We start from the raw sequence: 26,872 nt of genomic DNA, 5'->3' as shown, positions 1-26,872 counted from the left end.
CACTACCACCATCAGAGGATGCAGTGGCTAGAAAATAAAAAAAATGAAAATTGGTTTTTGAGGAAAGGACTTGACGCAGTAATTGCCTCAAATATATCGGGACACCGGAACCTCGCCGTAAGGCAGGGAGGAAGGCGGGAGTGGAAGAAGGAACAGAGAAATATGTGCCCTAGTGAAGGTCTGCGGAGTAATTTCGACCACCCGGGGATCTTTAACGTGCACTGGCATTGCACAGCACACTTGCGCCTTAGCGTTTCGGCTCCATCGAAACGCAACCGCCGTGGTCGGGTTCGAATCCGCGAACTCCGGATCAGTAGCCGAGCGCCATAACCACTGAGCCACCGCTGCGGAGAGTATATAGACTGCCTCCAGACTCCCTATAGACTGCCTATAGACCTCTTCCTTTCTTTTCACTCCCTCCTTTATCGCTTTCCTTACGGCGCGGTTCAGGTGTCCGCCGATATGAGACAGATACTGCGCCATCTCCTTTCCACAAAAAAAAACAATTTTCATTTTTTTCATTGTCATTTTCTATAGACTATGAATAGACAAAAACAAACATATATAGGAAGGCAATAGAGTCTATAAGGAGTCTATGAACTGTCCATAGACCATTTTTATAAGGGTGAGTAACCATGACAGGATGATACTTTATTGATGCCTTGAGCTGGGCTGCTTTGGCGAAGTTCTGGCGAATAACACTCAAATTAAAATTGCAGAAAACTATCGCTTCAGCTGTGTTCACAGTGTAGCCTGGCCAACTCTACCAGAAGTTGCACCTTTGCGTGGGACTCATCGGGTCGCCCGGTTGGCAGGAAAACGCCCAGGCGAACTGCGGCATGTTTATGAGCGGCACAATGCAGCGTGAGCGGCGGTGCCAGTAGCGTGAGTCCGGAACACGCCGGATTCCCTTGTGTGCGGTGCAACGCTTGAGACAGTGAGAAACGAAAAAGGTCTGCTCAGCGCTCAGACCCAGGCCAGGAACGGTCGCGCTGCGCTCGTCGTACGGAAGCCTCCGGTAGGCGGCGTAGGCCAGCTGGATCCCCGCGAAATCGACGAAGCCTTCCGAATCTGTTTTGTCGTCCGTTGTCCTTGCCCGTGAACCCGATTCCGCCTGCAAGTGCAGGTTACGTTATGCACAGCCCCTTACACGAAACCCCTTAACGCGCAGCCCCTTACACAAATCGAGCTCCCGAGACAGTGTGTTCCTCACCTATGTACAAATTATGGTCAGCAAATGTTAAATCAACCGGCTGCCCAGTTCACTGAGTGACCTTTCCAGATGTAATACCGATGTGCTAACTTGTTCTTAAAGAATATAAATAAATAAATAAATGTTTTTTTGGGGGGGGGGGGAACGAAATGGCGCAGTATCTGTCTCATATATCGTTGGACACCTGAACCGCGCCGTAAGAGAAGGGATAAAGGAGGGAGTGAAAAAAGAATGGAAGGATTATGTGCCGTAGTCGAGGGCTTCGGAATAATTTCGACCACCTGGGGATCTTTAACGTGCACTGACATCGCACAGCACGCGGGCGCCTTAGCGTTTCCCCTCCATGGAAACGCAGCCGCCGCGGTCGGGCTCGAACCCGGGAACTCCGGATCAGTAGTCGAGCGCCCTAACCACAGAGCCAACGCGGCGGGTAGAAAGAAATCAGCGTGCAGCTGCGTGCAGTGTTTTTGCGCTCATAACTGCGTACGGTTGTAAAATTGAAAATTGGTTGCTGGGGAAAGGAAATGGCGCAGCATCTCTCACATCTCGGAGGACACCTGAACCTCGCCGTAAGGGAAGGATTAAAGGAGGAACTGAGAGAAGGAAGAAAGAGGTGCTGTAGTGGAGGGCTGCCCAGTTCACTGAATGACCTTTCCAGATGTAATACCTGATGGGCTCACTTGTTCTGAAAGAAATCACCGTGCAGTGTTTGTGCGCTCATAACTGCGTACGGTTGTAAAACTTAAAATTGGTTGTTGGGGGAAGGAAATGGCGCAGTATCTTTCTCACACCTCGCGAGGACACCTGAACCTTGCCGTAAGGAAAGGGATAAAGGAGGAACTGAGAGAAGGAAGAGAGAGGTGCCGTAGTGGAGGGCTCCGGAATAATTTCGACCACCTGGGGATCTCTAACTTGCACTGACGTCGCACAGCGCGTGGGCGTCTTTGCGTTTCGCCTCCAATGAAACGCGGCCGCCGCGGTCGGGTTCGAACCCTGGTGGTCCGTACCAGTAGGCAAGCATCCTAACCACTGAGCCACCGCGGCGGGTATATACTTGTACTCTTTTTGTCCTTTCCTTTCTTACCTTTTTTCCATGCATTTCTGCATATTTTTAAATTGTAATATACATTTTGCCTTTGGTCTTTCGTTCTTCTTATTCGTTTTTGTCTAACACGTTTCCCTCCTGCCCTGCTGCTGCCATTGTAACCGGAATTTGGGGCCAGCCAAAGCCCCAACTTGGGGGCAGTTCTTTGCAGCTTTTTCCTCTGGTTTTTTACTACAGCCTTGTACGTCCTTCTTTGTTGAAATAAATAAATGTCAATCAATCAATATATGTCTGCGAGTACAAGTCACGCCTGGAACCTTTTAAGGCTTGTATTCATTATCGTACTGTCTTAATTTGTATTTTATAGGGAAGAGCGTAGTGAAGGCTGGACAGCACTCCGAAGCGTACAGAGGAACACACATGGCTGTCAGTTTCCGCATGGAAGCCAGCTTTTATAAACATGGAAATAGCATGTGTGCTATGATGACCAATTAATCAGGTATTGAGGACTGTTTAGTACACGGATAACAAACAGTATTTGTTAGTGTCAGCAAACTGGACACCTTCAGTGGCCACCAGCCAGCTGAGGGGCAAAAATGCTTAGTTTAACACAGTTTTTTAACTGTTTGTTCTACTATTCTCTCTTCACTACTGCACGATATACGAACAAACCGAACAGTCACCGAAACCTAGTAACACTTGTGGAATTGTGCAATTGATCAATACAAAATAATAGTGTAGCTATTCCAGCGCTGAAATATACTTGATTAGGAGACAAAAGAAACAGCAATCACATGCCACCGTTAAGATCTGAGCCCACGGTTGGATGTGGTTGAACCGGGTGGAATGTGGCAGCCTGGCTAAGCAAAATTTATAAATTTCTTGCCTTCGACCCAACTTTTACTGTTTGTGTGTGTGTGTGTCACAGATGTTCATCTTTCGCTTAGCGCTGTTTAATGTACATGCGATTTGCTTCGATTCGACGCTCCTAAACGCCACGTTTTTTTATGTGACTGCAGGCCACACCGAACTGAGCCTTCTCAATGTTAGTGTGTTCGACAAGTAGCCGTTCTTGCCTGCCAGACAGAGAGCGACGATGCGGTTCGCAAGACTTTTTATGCAGTTCCGGATTTTCGTATTCGCTCTTTTTTTTTTTGCATTTCAGTAGCGGTTCTTTTAAAAACACCCAAACGATTGAGGGCCCCGGCGCTACTTACGTCTCTAGAGAGTTTCTTCATGAATTCTTCGCACTAGTCAGCTCTTAGTGTTTTCTTTGCGTATGTTCCGACCATTTTGGAGTGCGAGAAACAAGACTACAGCTTTAGAATGAAACTAAACCTATAATCTTTACTTCAGTCTCTTCAGAAGACCGCAACGGTGCGTTTTGCCGCACGTGTCGCAAGCTCGTAAAATAGTTATGGAATAATTACGCGACAGGAAATTTCTCAAACTTTGGTTAAGAGAAGAGGAATAAACAATTGCAATACTAAACATTTACATCAATGTAGGACGCGAGGTAGATTGAGCTGCACAGTTTTTAGTATTGTGGTGTGCAGAATTTCGTGACTGTTCGTTCGCTATATCGCTTACCAAGGCTGTCTGAGCAATATTTTTTTCTGCTAAAATAAGCACAACCTAGACATTGCCGGATTCAATTTTATAACATATGTGACAGGTTATAGGAGGTAAATACCAAGTTGATATAATTGCAAGCCTTTTCACCACTCTATCCTGATTATGGTGTAAAAAAGTGCTTGAAGCTTACGTACTTGTTCGTATGAAGCACGAAGACAGAGCAGCTTCGATGTGTACGTCTGCATTGCCCGCGAGTCGTTGATGTGTACGCCATTAAGTTGCGAATCATGTCTGATGTTTTTGACGTCGAATGGATGCATCATTTCATGGCCGGCAACCTGCAAATGTCGTTGACAGGATCCAGTTTGCGCTTTTAGAGAAGCCAAGCAAGTCTGGGAGAAGAATATGTATTTCAGTGTCCTATGGGGTTCAATGGAATAAAGAGCTTATTGTCTAAGAGCACTTGCTGCTGGTCTAGTTGGTTTTGGTTCATACTTAAATAGTTTTTAGGCGCAAAAAAGGACAAGACATATAGGGTAGGTGACAGGGCGAAGCGCCGTCGTCCTGTCACCTACCCTGTGTGTCTTGTCCTTTTTTGCGCCTAAAAACTATTTAATAAAGAGCTTATTGTTCGAGGTATCCTAACGCGTGAGCAAAAAAAATGTGATATTCGAGACGTTCCTCAGTGGAAACTTGATGAAGAAATTCAGCCACGTTGGGTTTCTTAATCCCCACCGACAAGTCATTACACTGCCGTTTCCACAATTAATGCGGTCGCGCCTGTTGAAATTTAATCCCCTAACTTATACAGTTTTGCCGAGCAAAATAACAACTGATCACCTGCTCATGATTTAAGCTCCTACGAAATCTTGGAACCGCTGAGATAGCGCTGAAACGCGTATACATTGATTAATAAAGTTCTTCTTTAGGTTGAGTTATTTAGTAGCATTTGTTCTGCCTATAAATGGATTATTTATCAGTTTTGCCAGTCGTAAGACGCAGGTGTTCGATTTTAAAAGCGCGTGGACGGCTGCATGCGCAGTTGAACCAAGTGTTCTTGTTTGTATTCTTCTATATTGAGGATCGGTCACGGATTCTGCCTGGCCGACCACCAATTCCGTTCGAATGCCAAATTTTATTTGCATTTAGCCCATTTCGTAAACGATTACGCGGCTCTGACTCCAGCAATACCCACTTCCTGATGATATCGTTTGAAAGGTTGTGTGCTTTGACGATAGCACTCAGCAGTTACAGATGCGCTTACAGTTTAACGAACAGAAATGGAAAGGCATGCGCATGATTTTGGTGGGCATCCATAGAAACGCATTTAAAAGAATGTTTTCAGAAACAAAAGCATATGACCTGTTTGACGGGCAGTATCTGATCAAATAAAAATAATTTGATTAAAACGAAGATCATATAAAGTGCGCGAAAGTTCGCATATATAGAACTTTTCTACCAAATATACTCCGATCTCATAGGAATAAACAAGAACCTGTACATTTTACCTCCCAACTTCATTTCTCGACGATGCGATCATGAGCTCAAGGTTCCTGAAATGCGCTGTCGAACTGACATCTTACGTAATTCTTTTTTTGCGCACACTTCTTCACACTGTAACAGGCTTCCCAAGAGCATTGTCTAATGTGAGACGTTTTCTGAGCTCCAGTCTTTTCTGGCGTTCAGTTTCACGTAGGCGCTTGTCAACCGTCTCGTGACTGTTTTTCTCGCGCTGACATTTTGGTTTTTCCGCTGACAATAATGCTGTACTGCTTGCTTTAGGTATTGTAACAGGCTAATTTTAGGCATATGTTTTACTATTATGTCCCCCCGCAATAATGTCCTTGTGGCTCAGCGGGAACGCGTATAAATAAATAAATAAATAAAAATAAATAAATAAATAACTAAATAAATAAACAAATAAATACTCGAAAGTCTAGTAACCTCGCCTCATTACGACGAATTTCATTTGTGTACAACTCGTTTGGCACCTGGAGAGTCTACTTGTAGAATTATACGACATTAGATGTACTGCATTCCTGTCACAGCGCAACATTATTTAAAAAGCGTACCTGTCCTAGACCTCCATAGTTCATTGCAGCCGGAGCGTTGTTGATGAACACAGGAGGCTGAAGCATTCCAGGAAACAGAACCATGACATGCTGATATCTATAGTAGGCAGCTCTACTGGCGACAGGCCTGAAGGCTCCGGGTATGGTGCCCTTGATATTGAGCGTTGTCACGATACGGTGCGACTCCAGAAAGGGGTCGAAGAACTTCTTTCCGACGTCCGGAAACCCCGCTGCATCCACATCGGAGGAAAGAAAAAAAAGTAGTTGACATTTACTCCTCTTCGACGCATACGTTCTTTCTGCGGCACAGTGAGCACGGAAGAAACGCGACATCGCAGTGGATATCAATAACAAAGGGCCGGGGCATGTTTTGCGGATTCAAGATAACCGGTGGTCCTTAAGGGTTATTATAGACAGGATACGAACAGAAGGCAAGCGTAGCTCGGGTGGTAGAATGTTAGGTGGGCGGGGATAAGGTTGCCCTAGCTGGCACCGGACAGGGTTAATTGGAGAGACATGGAAGAGGAGTTTGTCCTGAAGTGGGCGTAGTCAGGCTGATGATGATAAGGACTTTGAAGACAGTTTGGACGAGTTTCATAGAATTCATACTAAATTGTAGGCCTAGTTAGCCCGAACTCTTCCATGCCATAGGCAGACATATCTTTAAGGCATATTCATTCAAAAGAACGATATTATTCGACTCGTGGTATTCGAGATTGTGTGACGCTCACAAAATGCTGACCGTATTTGCACTTGACGGTCGTCAAGATAAATGACAAGAATATATTAGGACCAAACCCTTCTTCCAGTTAGAGAAACATCCTTATTCTTCGCCCAAAGCGAAGAAAGTTGATTATTCCCTCTTAGTTGTATTTACCCTGTTTTCAGGGTTTCTCTCATCGGTGGTGCCGTACCCTTCGCATGCCTCATTCTGTACCGGGATGCACTGGCGTAGTAAGACTAAAAAAAAATAAATGTTGAAGTTGAGCTCCGCCTTAAGGGTATGACGCGACAGCATTAATGAGTTAATACCCATATATGCCGAATTGGTCGTTCTCTACTTAACATTCATGGGTCCCTGGGAGTCCTCACACCACTCCTTCTGCAATGGTGCAGCGGTTAAGCGATGCGCCACTGCTGCGATATTAAGTACTGCCCCCAGTGGGGCTTGTGAGACCCAGGTTGCTATTCCCGAGCAACCTCTCGCGATCAACCATTAACAGCCACCTGCCGCAGGAGTCAATTTGCTCACAATCAAGTGGGTAGGCTGTGATGACACCGCAAGGCCACGTGGCGTAGGTGGCCCGCTTAGGTTGCTTCTCGGGCGGGTGGGGCTGGCGGCCACCTGTCCCACCCTACGCAACTCAGCTTTTTGCTCACAACGCCGGATTTTCTGGGTAACGGAGCCTACAACGCTATAGCGTTAAAAGAGACAGCTGCCGGCTCGGGAGCGTTTCTTACTCTACCCCTGTCTTTAATCTGCGACGAAACAGGACCAGGGCAAGCGAATCTAAACCAGATGGTCGAAACCGGACCGCCGTGCGCAGTTGGCATCCCCGGATCTATAAACCCGCCCAGTAATTCATAAGCTACTAGGGCTGTTGTTTTTGTTTGATGAGTTCCAATTTATTGGCAGTGGCAATCATGCGTAACTTCATTGCAGTATTAATAATTTCGCACACCGGCGCACGCTCCTTGTACCTTGAAAATAAACGGCTGTAACGCTTTTCTGTTCTACGAAGGTAGCACATGCACTCAAGAGTATACGGAGCCCTTTTCTGGAGTGGCCTAATTAGTAAGCACTTTTTTACTGACGTTTTTTCTGCTTAAAGCTTTTTTATGGAAGACGTAACAATGGAATGCATATAAAACTTATCCGGTTGTTGCACCTGGTATAAAAGGAAAAAACCGATGCTTTTAAGCGCAATAGACAACTGCCGCTTGAACGTAGAGAGGCATACAGTTTGGTAACGTTCCTCACAGCAGTACATTTTTTTATACTTTTCAGGAGTTGCTAAATGTCTGGGATAATTTAGCGTGCAAAGGCGGCACGCATTACAGATACATGATGTCGCCTTTCACTCAGACATTGCAAGTGATTTTCCTCTAGAAGTCATAGTAATCACTCTCTTTATGTAGTACTGGTGTTGTCAGCAAACTCCTTTAGCACATTCAAGGGCTTCCGTGTTTAAAAGGTACGACCACTCCTTTTTCAACACCGAAGCATAACGCTGGCAGAGTTCATGGTTTACGCACAAAGATATGCAGTGTGCAAGACCTATTCAAAACAACCATATCTCAAACCATAAAGGAGCGTATCAAAAACCGCACTTTTATTTATTTATTTATTTATTTATTTACATAATACTGCAGACCTCGTGTGGTCCAAGCAGGAAGGGCAGATAACAAGGCATATTTACAAGCGCCATAAAGTTATTACATGGAAAAAAGGTTTGACACATGACACAAATGAACGAACCAAGTCAAAGGAAATACATTGCACATCAATCTGCCCATCAAAATTCATTGCAATGCACGTGTGACCAGCCTCCTACAACTCGAGCAGGTGAGCAATCTATTACTAATTTGAAGCAATCAATCCCTCATATTTATAAATGGAATGTAAACGGCTCGAAAGATTTACTAATACTTCAAATGATCGATCTACAAAAGACTTATTCCATAAATGTACGGATGCAAGGTGAGACGATAATCGTATCACATCGCTTATGTCTTGACTTAACCCATTCAACAAGGCAGGAAAGGTATTGCTCACCGTAGAAGGCTTCCACCAGGGACTCGTTTCCCAGACCCTCTGGGTAGCCCACGATCATCAAGAGGCTCTTGGCCTTGGCCAGCATCATGCTGCGCAGTTCGTCCCCGATCCAATACGTCTTATTGATCTTGTCCTCCTGGGCTGCCTTCACATTCATGGCGACTTGTCTGCTAGACGCCAGTGCACTCGCCGGGAGCACTAAGGAACCACACGTCATCACACGTCATCACGTCACGGGAGCACTAACGAACAAAGGTCACACGTTATCATCACACGTCATCACACGTCATCACGTCACGGGAGCACTAACGAACAAAGGTCACACGTCATCATGCAGAAGGGGCAAACAGCAGGCTCATTAACACTCCTGCCGGTACCACTGTATCGTTCACTGTTTCGTAGCTTAGAATATAAAGGGCCAAGAACTTATAAGGAATTAGTCGAAACGTACAGCCTTCGTTACGTTCAACAGGCTACAAGGTTTGATGGCCTACAAATTACTTCATTTTCTTCCGTATATTCAGTACTTCTCGCGTGCATTAAATGCCTAACTACTCGGCTGAGAAGCAGACCTTAGGGACTGAACAACTCAAACCAAGGCTGCATACTTCTTGTCCGCAGTGGACAACAAACTATTCTCGCTCCGGGGCTTCACGGCTGTTGTGTTGGCATGACGCCGTCATCAGGTATCAAGCATGATGCCATCATCTTGTATCATTGCCAGCATTAGTGGCGCCATGTTTTCTTCTCTTTCTGCGGTCCCCAACGGGAAATCCTTTAACAAGTAAATAAAGTGTAGGCGAGCTACAAGTAGTCAGGCGCTCCCCATTCAAAACGAGTCCCGACATAATTTAATCGACGTTGAAAATTCTCAGGGTGAATCGGGAGCCTAAATTTTGGGAAATATGCAAAAGGCAGGAGAAGGAAAACGTTTTCAGTGAAACGCTTAACTTTGTTACGATTTACTAAAATGGCGCGAAAGGCGAAAGGGTCAATATTTTTGAGCCCATAACTCAGCTTCTAAAAAGAGCTCTCAATTAATTTCCGCCGGCAGAGATTCGTAGACACGTTGATTAGTAATACGTTTGATAGCCTATGAAGGCTTTGGGAATAAACTTTGGGAAATATACTGTAGGATTGCTGAAATCCTGACCGGTTGATACACAGCTTGCTTTGGCGTCAGCTTGTTTTAAATTTCTCGAGACCTTACGGCCAACAAGTTTTGAATATAACCGCGCATACAGTAAAAGCGAAATTCAGTAAACAGAACAATCCAGCATGAAATACAAAAAGAATGCAGGAAATGCGTATTTACAACCATGTCCAGCATCCAAGGGCAAAACCGCCTGAATATTACAATATTGTAAGCTACTGTTATAGAAACATTGAAGGCAATAGTCCGCTCTTCGAACACGCACCAAAATCTTTATTTTTAAAATTTTCCATCGTTCGCAACAAGCAGTTAGGGCTGCCATAGAAAACTAATGGGGAACGTTTTTGACGATAACAACATTCATAGCAAAAAAAAATGCAAGCCTGTTTGCGCGAGATAACAATAATAATATTACTTTATTGCCATGAAAAAAAAACTGCATATATTCAGGCCTGCCAAAGCCATTGATAGCTTGAGCGGCAGTGCCTGCCAGGCAGCCAAATTATACACGGTAATTAACATAAATATAAAGCAGCGTATCTCGAGTACAGGAAAATAAAGGAAATGAAAACCTAAAATTAGGAGATTAAAAGATCTGCGGATATATCGATTGTTACAGCGAAATCTTAAATCTGCCAGTTCAGGTATCGTATAACGAAAAGAAATTTGCACGCACCATTGCTGAAGTGTCGCAGGGAGGCGGCGAGTGGCATGACTTTCTCGACAATTGCGTAGCAGAAATCGACGACGGCATACGCGTTGCTCCCGTACCCGCGCGCCTTCATTGTCTCCACCATCTCCCGGTTGCTGGCAAACGGGAGAAGCTGGCGGAGCAGGCTCCAAGCCAACAAGAGTCTCGAGTCGTCGCGTGGCAGTCGGCCGGCGTCCAGGAGCAGAACCACGAGTGCCGCCGCGTTTTGGTGAATGGACACAGTGTTGGCGAAGGTGAACGTGTGATCCGTGTAGTTCGAGATGTAAGACACCCAGTCATCTAGAAGAGGCCCGTGTTGAGAACACTGTTGGCGTTCCGTGTGGAACAGGCACGCGCTGCGAAACAGTACTTCCGTATTGAAGTGAAAAGCTTCACTACGGTAGGTAAAGCAGTCGTCGCGTATGCCGGAGGATGACCTTGAACGACCTTCAGCCGTGCATGATCATATTTGGTCCAGTTATGGTGTCGAACCCTTGACTTCTGACCTTGACACATGCCCTTTAATTGACCTGTGACCTTCGAGATTCGGTGGCATTTCGATTGGGTGACCTTTGGGTTGACCTTTGCCCTTAAGAACATCTGATGGGGGTGATGTGAAGCCACGTGACGACATCCGATGGGGGTGTCGTAAGGCCATGTGATACGACGTCGTAGCCACGTGGTCGTGTGGGTATACAAGCTGTAGCTAAGAACTGGCTTAAGCCGTTTGACTGCGAATCTGAATGTGGATCCAAACAAACAGGACATGCGGATTCGCAATGAAACAGCTTAAGCTGGCTGCGACGCAAGTGGCCAGAATGATAACGAGAGTATCGCAGAGAAGACTTGGCATGAAAGAAAGCGGCGACACTCTGAAACTCGTAACAAGTTTGATCATAAGTAGGGTGACCTACTCCCTCCCATACTTCCAAACAACCCAAAGGGAAAGGGACCAAATCAACGCAATCATTCGGAAGGCGTATAAAAACGGCCCTTCATCTGCCGATGCGTACAGCAAACGAAAAGTTAATAGCACACGGCATTCACAATACATTCGAAGAGATGGAAGAGGCACTGCTAGAGACGCAAAAGGAAAGGCTGGTGCAAACAAGAAGCGGCAGAAGAATCCTAGCACAGCTGGGATACAACTTAGAAAAAATGCTAGAAAAGGAAGCAGACTTCCCCGACAGCATCAGAGCCACTATCAATGCCTCCTCGTTCCCCAAAAGCATGGACCCAAACCTACACCCGGCTAGGAGAAAGGTGAAAGCAAAATACATAGAAGAGGGACTGGCGGGCAAAGAAAATACAGTATATGTGGACGCGTCCAGATATAGAGGAAGAGACGTGAGGATAGCAACGGTAGCGCTCCACTGGGAGGGCGCAGAATATGCTAGTGCATCCATTAAAAACGGTACGGTTGATGAGGACGAGGAACTCGCAGTTGCTCTAGCGATCGCCGAAGGCAACCGGATCGTAAAATTTTTTGCCGTCCTAACGGACTCGGAAGAGGCGTGCAGGAACTATATATGAAAGGAAGGATAGGTAAATGTGCAAGACAGGTCCTAGCACAAGTGGCTCGAAAATAGAATCAGGCGAGGCATGTTTTTATCTGGGTACCCGGACATGCGGAAGTATGGGGCAACCTGAGGGCCGATGAGACCGCTCGAGCTTACACGAACCGAGCCTCTCACCCACTCAGCCCGGAGGGGTCCTCAGAAAACGTATTGTCCTCCTTCTCAGAAATCACCAACTACTACAGGAGGGTAAGGAAAATATATCCGGAACCGCACTCTAGCCTGTCTCAGGAAGAAGCGGTCATATGGAGGAGGCTCCAAACAGAAACCCTAGCTAATCTTTTCATGTTAAATGAGATGTATCCAACGCAAAACAGGGACACGCCCTGATCAGACGTTTTGTAGACGACGAGGAAGTCGTCGACCAAACGAAAAACCCAGGCAAGGACGTGGAGGCCCTTTTCAAGGTATTTTCTGAAAACCTAGGAGAATTTGAATTGACAAAAGAATTGCCTGATGAAGGCCAACTTCAGCACCTTGACCTGCAGTTGTTTCCAAGTGAGGACCATCTGTGCTGGTGCTATGCTCCGAGGTCAAGGAAAAGCCTTTTGCCATACTCTTCCTCGAACACGAAGCTCGTCAAACGAGCAATAGCCTTGGGTGCCTTGAAGAATGCCCTCAAAAGATCGTGCCATCACCGTCAGCAAGCTAGCACAGAGTCCCAGCTGAAACGTCTACGCGAAGCGGGCTTCCCGGATGCCCTCATTTCAGGGATCGGATTCAAGCTCCTGAAAGATCTCCGCCAATCTGGCCACCCGAAGAAACCACGGAATGAAAAAGAGAAGAGGGCTGTTATGCCGGATCTACACGGGATCAGCCACTCGTTGAAGAAGATAGTAGGGCGTGCTGGAGTTGATTTGATTCTAACTGCACCCAGAAAGCTCAATTTGCTTTGCAGATTGGTGAACGAAGATGCCCCAAAACCAGCGCGGTGCAGTAAAAAGCATGCACAAATGTTCACCACCTGTGACACGGAGGTAATTTACGAGATCCCGCTGTCATGCGGTGCATCGTATGTGGGCCAAAGTGGACGTTGCATAAACGACCGTTTACGAGAGCTCGCCACTAACATCTGCACGGGATACGGCAGCACGCTGGCAAAACACGTGTCTGGCTGACACTGCACACCCAACTTTGGACGAAGCCAGATTTTGAGGCGATATAATCACCAGCACAAGCGCGAGCTGTATGAAGCTTTCATCATAGATAGGAAAGCCGCGTCATGCGTTAGCGCACCATCGATGGCATTGACAAGAAAAGAGATTCAATATCTTGAATAACTATGACGACATGATGCAACAGAAGGAATTCTTCCTCGCCTTTCCACTGTTTTTGTTTTTTTCCTTTCTAGTATTTATTGTGAGCAATGCAATAAAACCTGCAGTTGTAAGTCAGCGCTGTGTGTGTGCGTGTCTCCTTTCTCGTGTCCCGTGTAAGCGCGCTGTTTTTCGGTGAGATCATGTACCAACTGGCCCGGCAACTGTCCTTAATTGCAGTCGTAGTTCGTCGGCAGATCGTTCTCGACAAACCCGATGCCACGAACGCCAGCATAGCTTTCGCGCCGAACGAACGGGAAGCAAGCCGCAAGCTTCGTGGTGAACGCGCCTTGGATGTGCGCTGCGTTGTTCGCTGCTCACCGCGGGATTCCTGCTTCCCCGCACGGCCCCACTGCGCCCGAACGAGAGATATGTCAGACGCGTCACTTGCTTTCCTTGAAATCAATTTTCATTTCATTTTCTTTTCCTTGCGGCGCGGTCCGGGTTGTCCACCGAAATATGTGACAGGCGTCCCTTTCTTTCCTTGCGCTGCCGCCGCGCGCTATCTGTTCAGCCAGTGGCGTACATTGCGAGGAGGAGGAGGAGGGATTTTTGCTCACGGGGAGAAGGAGGCATATTTCCCTCATATATATAATTGTTTTTTAGTGAAAGGAAATGGCGCAGTATCTGTCTCATACATCGTTGGACACCTGAACCACGCCGTAAGGGAAGGCATAAAGGAGGGGGTGAAAGAAGGAAGGAAGAGAGAGGTGCCGTAGTGGAGGGCTCCGGAATAATTTAGACCACGTGAGGATCTTTAACGTGCACTGACATCGCACAGCACACGGGCGCCTTAATGTTTTTCCTCCATACAAACGCAGCCGCCGCGGCATTTAACCCGCCGCGGTGGCTCAGTGGTTAGCGCGCTCGGCATTTTTCGCTCACGGCCGACGCCGACGACACCGCCTTTTCTGCGACACGAGCTTCTTAACGCTATCGCGTTAAAAGTGCATGCGCAAAAGCTTACGCCCGCTAGCGAAGGTTCAAGCGTGTCTATATTTTTCCTGTGCAAGGGTTTTGTTGTGTGCGTTCCGCTTTCAGCGTTGTGTGCGTTCAGAAATATCTGCCAGTCTCCTCTGGATGCCATTTTTGAAATTCGTCTTTACCGACTACATTGCAGTTATCAAAAATAAAAATGGGCGTTGTAATAGGAAAACCACCGCAGGTTATGAGAAATGTGATTTTAAAGCCGATGTCCAACGTTTGTAGCTCTACCGCACGTAGCAGGCAGCGAATTTGCTTAGTATCCCACATATTAGGACGGCTGAAAAGTCGGTTCAGAAAAAAAATATTTCCACCAATAAAAGGTTGGTTCTGAATTGTGATGTGAAATAAACATATATGAAAAAATATGCCGTGTCGCGTATTCGTCTCGTCCTCGTCTCTTTCGATATAACGACAATGTCACGCTAACACGCCCAAGCTCGCACCTTGTTATCATTTACATACGCTCGATGAGTATACGTCAGATCCGAATTTCGTGATGTTCACTGCGAGATAGTGGCCTAGAGGATTTACCATGCGATTCTGAACGCGTCAAGATTGCGGGGTCAAAGGCAGTACATATATAAAAGGCCGCAGATGTTTTCATGTGCGCGAAATGGTTCGCAGGCCATTATCAATTCGCTCTGCCTGGACAAATGCAGTGTAAGGAATTTTTTTATAGTTTCGCTTTCAAATACTCAAGCTTGTAAGACATTCTCAAAATTAAAATCCAGTGACTCAAGGTTGCTGAATGAAAGTATAAAGAAGAAAAGCTAGCTTTGAAAATTCTGAGGGCACTTAAGTCTGCTTACGTAGAGGAATGCGAAAACACAGAACTTTCTAGAACGCGGGATTTTTCCATGACGCCACTACGCGTTCTATTTATTTCTATTTTTTTATTTTTTAGTTTTGGCGTCCAGGTGCTATTTCGACGTCTGTGGCTGTTTTGACATCCTGGTGCTATGTCGACGTCCGTGGCTATTGCGACGTCAAAGTGTAATTTTCGAGTTTTATTAACTAATTACAATTAATCAACCAAATTTTTCCCACAGCAAGATGTCATCACGCACTAACACAACCTTTTTGACATTTTTCTTTATGTGACGACAAAATCGTGGGGAGAAAGTTTTGCTGATGCGACATAACCCCCTAATGCTTTCGCATTAGTAAGGCCAAAATGTCTCGGCCTCTGCCATATAACGCTTGGTAGCTGGTAATTACATAAAGAGAGGGATACGAACCTTTCGATACGTAGCCCATCGTGAACTTCCCAAGGTCCCGCACTGTAGTCACCACAGCTGGCGGTTGCATACGCCGTATGTTCGCGAAGAAACTCTCCACTGCAGTGCGAGTGTGGGCGAAAAAAAAGTAGACACGATTTACTTAAGAGTGACATCAGTTAATAAAACGCTGGCGTCATTGAAATACGTCGGCACAGTGATTGGGTGAGGGTCATGCAACCATTGGCTTCATTATCCCTCCTTTCCTTCGCAAAAGGAACAAAGGAAAAGAGAACCGGAACTAAGGCAAAATTAAGCCATGTTGAAGTAAATATCAATGTTAGGCCACTCCATTCTGTCTCTGGCAGTGCGGCAAGCAGCCACCGAACTCTTGTGTGCGCCATGGAATACCCGGTGGCAGCCGCTGGCATTAGAGCCCTCAGGCATTAGAGTGGGGGAGAATACACAAAAAAAAGCAAGAGATGACACAGTGTCAGCCGCAGAAATAATCAATACAAAATCAAGAATCAGTGAAAAAAAAACACAAATACAGCAGTCACAAACGCACACGTCACTGAAAATTTTCACATTGGTTATGGGGACATAGAATACAAAACATCATTCGACATAATACAAACAGTGGTTGAAGGCACTTTGCTTGGGCTGGGCCGGATAATCTTTTTCATGAGCGTCTCCGCTCGCTTATAGAAGGCTTCCGCAAACTACTAGCATTTCTTCGTTCTGAAAGATGACTTACTTCCCATCTAACCTTGGGCCAGCAACAGTGTGAAGGAGGGGGGGGGGGGGGGGGGGGAGGGCGCAGAAAGCTGGTGTTTCTGCACGCGCGATGAACAGATGTGCGCATGGCTAACAAAGTTTGTGTCTAGAACTACGATTCGGATTTTCGGTTAGGCATTGTCGAGTGAAGTACAGAAGCACGACTTATGGGAAGCCGTCAGGAGGTAGCCGTGAACACCAGTATCTTTGGCAGCTGTGTTAAGTGTCGGTTACTCAGTTTACCAGCGCTTGCTGTACGTTTGTAGAAGTTTTATATAAGGCTCTGCCTCGCTCTGTTCTCCTTGGGTATCTTCAGTTCAGCATCGAGCGCCAAATCATGTGAACCTCAGATAAGTGAGGTGAAGAATAAAAGGTTTATGAGGTTTTAACGTCCGAAAGCGACTCAGGCTATGAGGGACGCAGAATAAAAGGGGTAGGAATTACACAGAAGGTGCGACCGCCGCCGCATAGTGCGGCGAAAGCGAGACAGAAACACTGCGCCGCAGAGGGTTAGGGTTACCAGCTGCGATGGCGCGAGAGAATCAGGCCTCGCGCCACTGCGCACGAGGTCACAACGCGGTAGCTACCTGAGAGTTATCCCACTACGAAGCATAGCGTACACGTTTGTGAGTCATTTGGTGGTGGTAGTGGTTTTATTAAGAATAATAGCAAAAAAGAAGGAAAGATTTTTGCTAGCCCCGGCATCTGCCATCGATACTGAAGCACCTGAGCTGGGGCAGCGGAAATAAAGGATTTATTTATTTATTTATTTATTTTTTCCTCAAAGGTCCCTTTCGGGACATTACATGAGGGGTGGGGATAACACGGCAAAAAATATTATACATTAATGAAAAATGGACAAAAATTATGTTGATGAATAGGCTTCCTCGATAGTGGTCTTGAACAGTCGATGATTCATGATGGTGGCCACTTGGGCGGAGAGGTTATTCCAGTCACGGGCAGTTTTTAAGAAAAATGATTGCTGGAATGTGGTGGTATGTGCACGTTCAGGGTAAACAGCGTTCGGGTGGTTATGGCGGGAAATGCGATGCACACGTGGAATTAATCGGTTGGCTTCTGGAAAGTTGTGAAAGAACTTATGAAATAGGCAGAGACGTGCTGCGTTCCGACGGGTGACTAGCGTAGGCAACTGCAATCGTGATTTCAGACCAGAGATGCTGGTATGATAGGAGTAGACAGATGAGATGAACCTGGCGGCACGATTCTGAACTGACGCAATGGTATTAATTAGGTTAATCTGATGGGGATCCCAGACAGAATGAGCATATTCAAGTTTAGGTCTGACGAAAGTCTTGTAAGCGAGCGATTTGAGAGAACTTGGTGCTAGGGCAAGGTTGCGCCGAAGATATTCAAGGACACTGTTTGCAGAGTTAGTTATGTTGGTGACATGGAGAGTCCAAGTTGGATCATGAGAGATATGGACGCCTAAGTATTTGTAATGATTGACCGAAGAAATTGGGCAGTTATTAATAGTGTACACTGGCGCGATGAAGTTGGGGCGACGGTGAAAAGAAATCAGTGAGGTCTTTGAAACATTAAGAGACATGAGCCACGTGTCACACCAATGTTGCACTTGTGAAAGGTCTTCTTGAAGAGCGACGATATCTGAAGAATTTGTTATGGGGCGATATACGACACAATCATCAGCAAACAGTCGGACGTTTGAAGAAAGACTAAGTGGAAGATCATTAATATATATTAGGAAAAGAAGGGGACCTAGTACACTTCCCTGTGGGACGCCAGACTTCACGGGTGAAAGAGATGATGAGTGACAATTAGCATAGACGAACTGATGACGGTCAGTTAAGAAGGCACGAATCCAATTAACGATGAAGGGGTGCAGATTCAGACGGGAGAGTTTGTGTATTAAGCAGCCATGAGAAACTTTATCGAACGCCTTTTCGAAATCAAGGAACACGGCGTCACATTGAATATTACGGTCCAAGTTCGAGTGTAAATTGTGTAGGAAAAGGGCAAGCTGTGTCTCACATGAGCGGCCTTTAAGGAATTCATGTTGATTAGGATGGAAGAAATTTACAGAAGTTAGAAAGGCAGCAACATGTGAGTACAAAATATGTTCCATGATTTTGCAGCAAACGCAGGTGAGTGAAATCGGGCGATAATTTAACGGGGATGAACGGTGACCTTTCTTGAACACTGGAATGATTTTGCCGAGTAGGCATAGTAGGCAGAATGAAGAAATGAAATGAAAGAGGTGAGGGGACAGGAAGAGAGGATAGGGGGAGAAGTAATATGTACAAACTATTTACACAATAAGAAATGTGTCCAGGTTGTGCGCGTGATTAGTTCATTTTAGAGGAATTAAATCACACACGCGCACAGCACTGTGATGGTTACAACTGGAGTGGGGCGTCCAGTTATTAATCGTTCAAGGTAGCACTCGCGGAGCGTTCGGTCACTGCGTGTAACTACCTGACGGAGAACAGACGGGACGTCAAGCCCGTGTCTTCGAGGAATGCACAGAGGCTCACCAAAGTTCGCTCACGAGTTCGCGCACTGCCCTGCGGCCACAATAGCGCCTTGATGGAGTCTGGTAGTATGCCCTGCGCCCTATAGGCCGCGAGCATATCGCGACGAGCAGCGGCGAACGCGGCACAGTGAAGGAGTAGGTGTTCTAGTGTTTCCACTGCACCGCATCCGTCCCACACATCACTCGTCGCGATTCCGTGACGCACCCGTCGTTCCCCGGGCCAAACGCTGCCAATGCGTGTGGCCCGGAAAACGACGGGTGCGTCACGGAATCGCGACGAGTGAGTTCTTTGCCAAGTGAAGTTTTTCGTGACAAGCGAGCATTTTAATGCTTCATCGTTAAAGGCGCCTTTAGTGATAAAGCTCTATTCAGAAGGGTAAACCCTGAGCAAAGTCTTGGGACGGTTGCGGGATTGTGACAAGTGAAATAAGTAAATAAAGAGAGATCAAATAAATATCCGCGACTGGAATTCGAACCTGCGCCGGGCGAACAGATCAGCTTCGCTGGCAACAGCGTGAGAGCACGAGGCTATCACCGCAGCCGATCACGCCTCGGGTTAAGTGTTAAACTACAACACAATCTTGCACTGTGCATTGGAAATCGTCTTCTTCCTCAACTAATACTACGGTCAAACTAATATTCACGCTTTAAGCTAAGTAGCGGTAGTGACAGCAATATGTGCGCTGCATGAGCTGGCGTGGACAACGCTTTGCCGGAAACACAGCAATGTAGGAATACGCGTCGGCGTTGACAACGTAGCTGCAGAAACGCGGCGCTGGAGCACAGGCTGCCGGCGAACATTTCGTACATTGGCACTAAAAATAAAGCGTTGAAAACGCGCATAACTGGCACCCTGGGCCAGTGGAGACCTCAATCGTGCTTTCAAATGCGTGGCAGTGGTGTCCCCCTGCAAAAAAAAACTGCGCTATCGCATAAGTTTGTGCTTAGGCTTAGCAATTCCACCACCAGCCTTTTTTTTTTTTCTTGACAGCGCTGTAGAGAAACGGTACAGCTGCAGCTTTCGCAGCTTAGATAAATAAGAGGGCAAAGTGCTGGTTTTTTTTTTTTTTCATTTCCAGGATTCTTAAGATTTACCCAAAAGACGAACCCTCCATAAGTAGTTTTCATAAGAGCCCATCTCTGACAGCATAGAACAGCGTGTGTACGCACCAATAACCTCGGCTCCGATGATGCGCATGGCGAGCGCAGAAGTGTCCATGCGCCGATTGTAACGGCGCAAGATAGCCCTGTAGACTGGCACCAACATCGGGCGGGTGTACTGTGAGTGCTTGTTCTTCGTCCAATCAGCGTCCTCTTTGTGTACCCTCATCTGCGGGTGCAAGGCAGTCCTCCATTGGTCGACAGGTTTCGTACTTCACTAATAATGGTGAAATAAGGGTTTAGCCAAAACATTTTCTCCAGAATGGCTTCCAAATAACAGAAATTTCCTACCATGCTCACAGTGACCATTCAAGGCCACTATCGTTCCTAGATTAACGATCAGTCAACAGAACTTTTATGGAAAAAAAATATAAGTGCTAGCGGCGCTTGCCGGCAAAGCACGAAGCATAAGTGCAACGCAAGAAGATGTATTTTGATTATGGTGGCCTCAATAGATTCGCGCACGCGAAATTTCATGCGCTTCTCGGCCAGCGCAAACAGTTCAGAGCAAGCATTGCAGTTATTAAAATTAAAAGGAACCACAATTTCCCCATCAGTGGTTTCACCTCAAGGCCACTACCGCAATCAGAGCTCCCATAAGTACTTAAAAAGAGCGTTATCAATAGCACTCTAAGAGACTTTTTTCTGACAGATGACATCAGATCACGGTGTAGTTTGCAGTTTTCATTTACTATACCGAATCAGCATAGCATCTTGCAGCAGAATACTCTCTTGATTACGAGATCGGCAAGAGAGAGAAAGACATTAACTGCAACACGCCGACCACTGTCCTAATCATGATTATAGAAATCCGCTAATAGCAAGTCATGGGGAGCGCTAAATACGGAACTGATTCAGGACCCATAGGAGGCTCGTTTGGAGATGATGTGATCCAGCTCTCCAAAGAGGTCATCCGAAGTCAGTGTTGGTGCATTGAGCTGGATACTAGTGTCCCTGTAAGGAAGGGGGGGGGGGGGGGGGCACTCCAACCTCGTGTTTGTATTGAATCCACTGGAATGGGGCCAGGATGCGTGATGTGTGTACTGCTGGAGGCTCCTTGCAAGGGGACGGGGCGGGGAAGGAGGGGGGGGGGGGGGGGGGGGGGGGCGTTGCGAAGCGTAATATCTCTTTCCGCAGGTGCGCTTGAGCGGTCTGATGCCACGGAGCGGCCCCTTTGAGGTTGCCCCTTTATGGTCACGTGGTCCAAGCTAAATCACTTGGAGGCTAAGCATCAATAGCTCGCCAGACCAGTGGCACGTACAGCGGATAGAGGTGTGCGCTGCTATACCAGGAGCTTTAATTTTTTCGTACGGAAGGTATCGTTGAGTACACTCCTCTACAACTCCGAGTTTCTTTCTCCTAAGCCTAAAGAACATTTCAAGTTGTCCGCACTACCCATTTAGAGCTTCTGGAAACTGTGATCAGCTACTTCCATTCCCTGAGTCGGTGAAACCTAGGCGTTTGCGCGCGCATTGTGTTGCGGACACCTAAGAACGTGCATGTGCGCGCAGAGTTTACTGACATTTAGTACTTATGATTAGTAGGTGCTCCGTAATTTGTAATAAGTACTGAGTAGTTTACTAATTATGACAGTTTAGTACTTACGCCGGTACCGAGAGCAATGGAAAAAAATTGGCGGTGGTTTAGCTCTGGTAAAACCTGCAGTGACGCGATAGCTGCAACTGGCCGAGTGGAACTTGCTCAGTTGAATTGCAAAGTCAGTCTTTCGCCGCTCCGTTTCGCTGGGCGCTCCTTCATCTTCGTTCCACTGGACACGGCGCATGCGCACAGCTGTTGCAGCACGGCTTCGCCGGCGCGCCGCGCCGCCGGCAGCAGCAGCTGCTCCACACCACGTGGCTAGTCAATGACGAACCACGTGATCAGCCACGGCCCCGCGCCGCCGGCAGCTGCTCCGCACCACGTGACGAACTACGTGACATCGTGGCGGCGCCGCCACGCTGAAGGCTTGAAATGCTACCGGAATGTAGCTATCGCTACAAAACAACGCACGAGCGCTCGCGTGAAGTGTTGGCCGAGTTGGTTGCGCATTCATCGGCAGTTTAGCACAGATACAGGACGGCAGCTAATGAGAACACATTAACTTGAGGGATTGTGCTTGCGGTCTTGTCATCAGTATCCACCCTGTACATTCACAGAAGTGAACATAAGTGCCTTGTGTTTCCTGCCGGCAATTCCATGAGGCGCTGGGAGCCTGATCGACAACTGTAAGCGTGCATCCCTGAGTTCAGTCCGCATTTTTTTATCAATACATAGCTGGACAATCAACTGTCCGGACTCTAGGGATTTTGAGCGGGCACCTGCACGCAACTAGGCTTTTTTGAGTTCTAATCCGGAGCCTCTAGTTTTATTCATGACTCTGCGCAGATCGGTGCTTACGTGTAAAAAAGGTGGGTAAAGGTGGGACTTTAACGCGCTGAACTTGACGAAGGTGTGGAAGCCGTATTCGAAGGACAGCCGCATTATCCGGTCCAGGACGTCAAAGCTGGGGTCCGAGGGCATGTTGGACATGTCGAGACCCAGCTTAGAAGCGAAGCGCCTGAGAGATTTCACCTGCATGAAAAACAGTCGGAGAGTTTGACTCTCTTACAACAGCGTAACGGATCTACTTACCAGAGAGTCAGCGTGATTTCAAGAAACGCACAGAATATGCGTACTCACACTACCCAACACATACCCTGCTGCGTTACTTAGTAAAAAATATGAACTTCTTCGTTGAACACATGAGCCATTCCATATAAACCCGAAACCAGTTTCGTTGGGGAGAGGAAAAGAAAAGCACGGCTGTTTGCTTGTAATCAATCCGACGAACATCGACAAAAATACGTCCTAAGCGCCATAAGGCACAAGACTTTCGGCAGCGCTAAAAATCACATGAGTTGCGCAAAAAAGAACAGAGCAGTGTTGAATGAAAGATGAAATGATAACACTCTGAAGTACATTGTTGCATATTTGGTTCCACTACCTTGGTATTAACAGGGTTGCATCACGAACAAGTATTGTACAAGAAATAGATATAGTGCTGACAACTTGCGCCGCGTCCTCCAGCGAAGGTACAACATCAAGAATTACTTCTTGGTGACAGCGTTCTCCACAATATGGGGCGAATGCATATTGCGACGGAGTAGTCGCTTTTGCCCTGACGGTAGACGAGTCGTTTTTTTTCGTATATGAATTTAAAAAATGGCTCAAGAAGTAGCTTCGTTCTAACTGCCACCAAATTTTACACGAATGTCGGGACTAAGTGGAACGACTTGGATACCTGTCAGGGGTAAATAAAGGATCGATACAGTTTAATTAGTTTAATTTCTAGTTTTGGTGCTCACGCATGCCCCACCGCGGAGGCTCAGTGGTTAGAGCGCTCGACTACCGATCCGGAGTTCCCGGGTTCGAACCCGACCGCGGCGGCTGCGTTTTAATGGAGGAAAAACGCTAAGGCGCCCGTGTGCTGTGCGATGTCAGTGCACGTTAAAGATCCCCAGGTGGTCGAAATTATTCCGGAGCCCTCCACTACGGCACCTCTTCTCCCTTTCTGCTTTCACTTCCTCCTTTATCCCTTCCTTTACGGCGCGGTTCAGGTGTCCAACGATGTATGAGACAGATACTGCGCCATTTCCTTTCCCCCGGAACCAATTATTATTATTATGCTCACGCATGATGCTGCCGCCATTCCGTTATGTAACCACCTCGGTTACCATGGCCACCACTGGGTTACGGTTCGCGTTACAACGCACAACGCTGAGACCAGAAACGCGAGAAGTAGAGGTAACGCTCCAGAATGGGCTTTCTGTATAGAAATCCAGGTATATTGCCGTAAAAGCTAACCAAAGAAATTTTACTGAAGGAAGCGCAAGTAGTGTCTTCGTAACCGAAGCTTCATGCGTGGACCGAATCATCTTCGGCATGGTCAGAGACTACAAAGGAGCGTTTGGAGGTAGAGCCTATTAATCCTGTGAATGGAGAATCATACCTCGGAAATACTGGCGTTTGATGCGAGGCGTGTGCAAGCCCTGAGCAAGCCCGCTGCCTTTTCCGTGGCGCTCTGGCGTCTCTTCGGGACCCTGATGGTGGCAAGTATCCTTTTGACTGCTTCCTTTGTCTGCATGGTAACCTGACAGAAGAAGAAAGCATCCGTGGTATGGCCAAGATATGTTAGGCAAACCAGCATTAAAATCGCCGCGAAGAAGAATTGAAACATAGTAGATTAAGGCTCCAATTGATTATCCTTTGAACATATCTCCGGACCCCGTATAGCAGCTACACATGGATTCGAGGAACCTTAGTATTGTTTCCATTTTCCGCAGTCTTTCAAATTCGCTCTCTTATTTCGTGTGCTCCAACATGGCGTCACGGAGATGAAAGACGTCACCTGGATGGACTCGATCAGACTGCTGAATGGCTGGCGCCAATTGAAACGGAAGGCCAGCAAAAGAAGTTCAAAACGAAATGCAGGGATGGTTGGTATCTTATACCTCTAAATCCACAGCGCAAAAAAAAATGGGCAAGGACGCCAGAGGGACACCACAAAGCGCTGACTACAATCAAGTTTATTGCCATGCGCTGCGCCTACATATATACAGTTCCGCGCACGCGAAGCAAACGCAACACAAACAGTGACGCTATCTCCGGCTCCAGCAGCAACCCACACGTGGCACATGCATAAGGCCCGCAAAAAAAAATAAAAAGATAGTGGGATTATGCCGCGTACAACAAACCAAGACGTTCTAAGTCAATTGTCGAGCGACAATCCTAAGAAGATGAACTCTTTTTCACTTATAAACAACACTGACACAGTCGTCTGTCTTTTTCAATATCTCCGCAGCCTCAGCTATCTCTCTGGCGTATATGTCTGCGTACCTATGAAGAATATAGGTCCTTGCCAACAGGGACTCGTGTTATTTGCATTGCTTACAGTCACGGCAGTGTGCACCTAGGTGAAGAGATGCCCCCATGACGTTGTTATTGTGCTCCATGAGCCTTTCGTTGAGGCATCTTCCCGTTTGGCCGATGTAAGTTCGGCCACAGGGCAAAGGTATCAAGTACACGACATTTTTTGTGCACTCAACGTACAGCTGCTGGTGCCTTATAGAGCATTCATAATTTGCGGTGACCTCAGAGCGGTGACCTTGCACAGCTTAAAAAGCTTGTTCGGAGCGTAAAACCCAACTACTACGCCTGCCTTCTTTCTCCTTGTTTTTTTTTAGATTATGAGCAAGCGTATGCATGTACGGGATCACCGTTACTTTTATTGCTGCGACCTGTGTCGGCTCCACCGCTGCCTGTGCCTGGATTACAGCGTTCTTTGATCATGTTCTCGACTACAGACATCGGGAGCGAACATGAATAGCCAGAGCCTGTGACCCGGGTCCCCTGGTTGCAGAAAACCTCTTCAAGTCGATGTTTGCACGATTTAATGAGAACATTAGAAAACTCACCTCTTGGTGGTGTCCCTCTGTCATCCTTGTGCATTTTTTGCGCTGTGGAATTAGTAGCAGCAAAACGAGGCCAGGTTGAGGTTGAGGTTAAGGTGTTGAATCCTACAGGTGGGGTTAGCCTTGCTTTATCTGCCGGCAATTGCTCCACCGCAGCGTCCCTTCGATATTAACAATGCCGCATCTACTCCGCTAAGCGCACAGTCTCTTATAATAGCACACATTCTCTCCCGCAGTCACCATCTATGCACACAATCAATCCACACAGTTAACATCACAGTCCGCTCCAGAAGTCACCATCTATGCACATATTCAGTCACAGTAGAACATAGGCCATTGTAGTGCCACACTCCATACACACCTTCACTCACAGTATAAAGTAGTCCACTCCGGAAGACACCATCTACGCACACATTCAATCACGAGGCCAAGCGAGACTCTCCATTGCTGCGCCTATACCGGTAGCATTTGTCAGTAATCTTTACTGCACGTGACACCCGCGCCAGAGGTTCCTTGATGAGGGGGTTTATTCCTATCGTTGTCAACGCGCTTTAGTGATTATTCTGCTCAGCTATTCCTTCGTAAGTGGGCAGCACTTCCGTGATCCACAAAGATACTTTGTCAGGCCAGACGTCTAGCAGACAGAGTTAAAACTTATTTCTTATCAATTCCTATGTCCTCGATCAGTATTTACGGAGTAGAAATTAAGAGAGAAACCACTGTGTTTTAAATGTTATCAATTTGAGTACTGCTGAAGCATAAATACTCCATGTACTCCTGGAGTACAGTTGGCAGGGTACTAATGTCACCAACATAGAAACCGGTCTACAACGATGTTCAAATGAAGATAAATAAGAACTACAAAACTGGAACTTTTTATTAAAGTAGTTTACGCGTGCTTGATGTTCTCGTTAAATGATTGCCGTACTTTTCATCCTGTGTTAGGCTTAACGTGGTTAATGCCAACCGAAAGTACTTTCATATAATAGGAGCAGGTGGAATTAACGTGAAAAACATTTACAGTACGTAGCTGGTATTTACACGATCATGAAGAAGAAACCGTAACACTTTTATGCAGTCGCTTAAATCACTAATTGTCATTCGTATAAAATATTTTCGAAGCATCATACAGAAAACCAAATTGTGTTTCCAATTCCAACTAAGCTTTCTCAATCGGATTGCTCCTAGCATTAGCATGTTTCCAGAGGTTAGACGTGGTACGCCGACATTCAGTGACATAAATTTAATTGAAAGTGGCCCCGCTAGCCTAGTCTATATACATACGGATACCTTTCGATCTTTGCATTTTATGGCCAACAGAGGCCGACAGCAACTCCTCTCCACAGCAGA

General features: G+C 46.6%; 1 protein-coding gene across 1 annotated transcript in view; it reads right to left on the bottom strand.

The window, feature by feature from the left end:
- LOC144134524 (neprilysin-3-like) overlaps positions 1-26,872 on the bottom strand; it is a 44,125-nt gene that overhangs the window by 10,396 nt on the left and 6,857 nt on the right. Inside the window, exons 3-10 of the mRNA XM_077667432.1 lie at positions 24,061-24,201; positions 22,470-22,643; positions 20,082-20,241; positions 15,644-15,742; positions 10,511-10,825; positions 8,682-8,879; positions 5,906-6,135; positions 4,028-4,171 (exon numbers count right to left, since the gene is read on the bottom strand). Coding sequence (XP_077523558.1) covers positions 4,028-4,171; positions 5,906-6,135; positions 8,682-8,879; positions 10,511-10,825; positions 15,644-15,742; positions 20,082-20,241; positions 22,470-22,643; positions 24,061-24,195 — 1,455 coding nt within the window. The 5' untranslated portion in view covers positions 24,196-24,201. The remainder of the gene's footprint in view (positions 1-4,027; positions 4,172-5,905; positions 6,136-8,681; positions 8,880-10,510; positions 10,826-15,643; positions 15,743-20,081; positions 20,242-22,469; positions 22,644-24,060; positions 24,202-26,872) is intronic.

This window comes from Amblyomma americanum, chromosome 5, assembly GCF_052857255.1.
Source record: "Amblyomma americanum isolate KBUSLIRL-KWMA chromosome 5, ASM5285725v1, whole genome shotgun sequence".
Lineage (NCBI taxonomy): Eukaryota > Metazoa > Arthropoda > Arachnida > Ixodida > Ixodidae > Amblyomma > Amblyomma americanum.
This window is presented reverse-complemented; position numbering and strand designations above follow the sequence as displayed.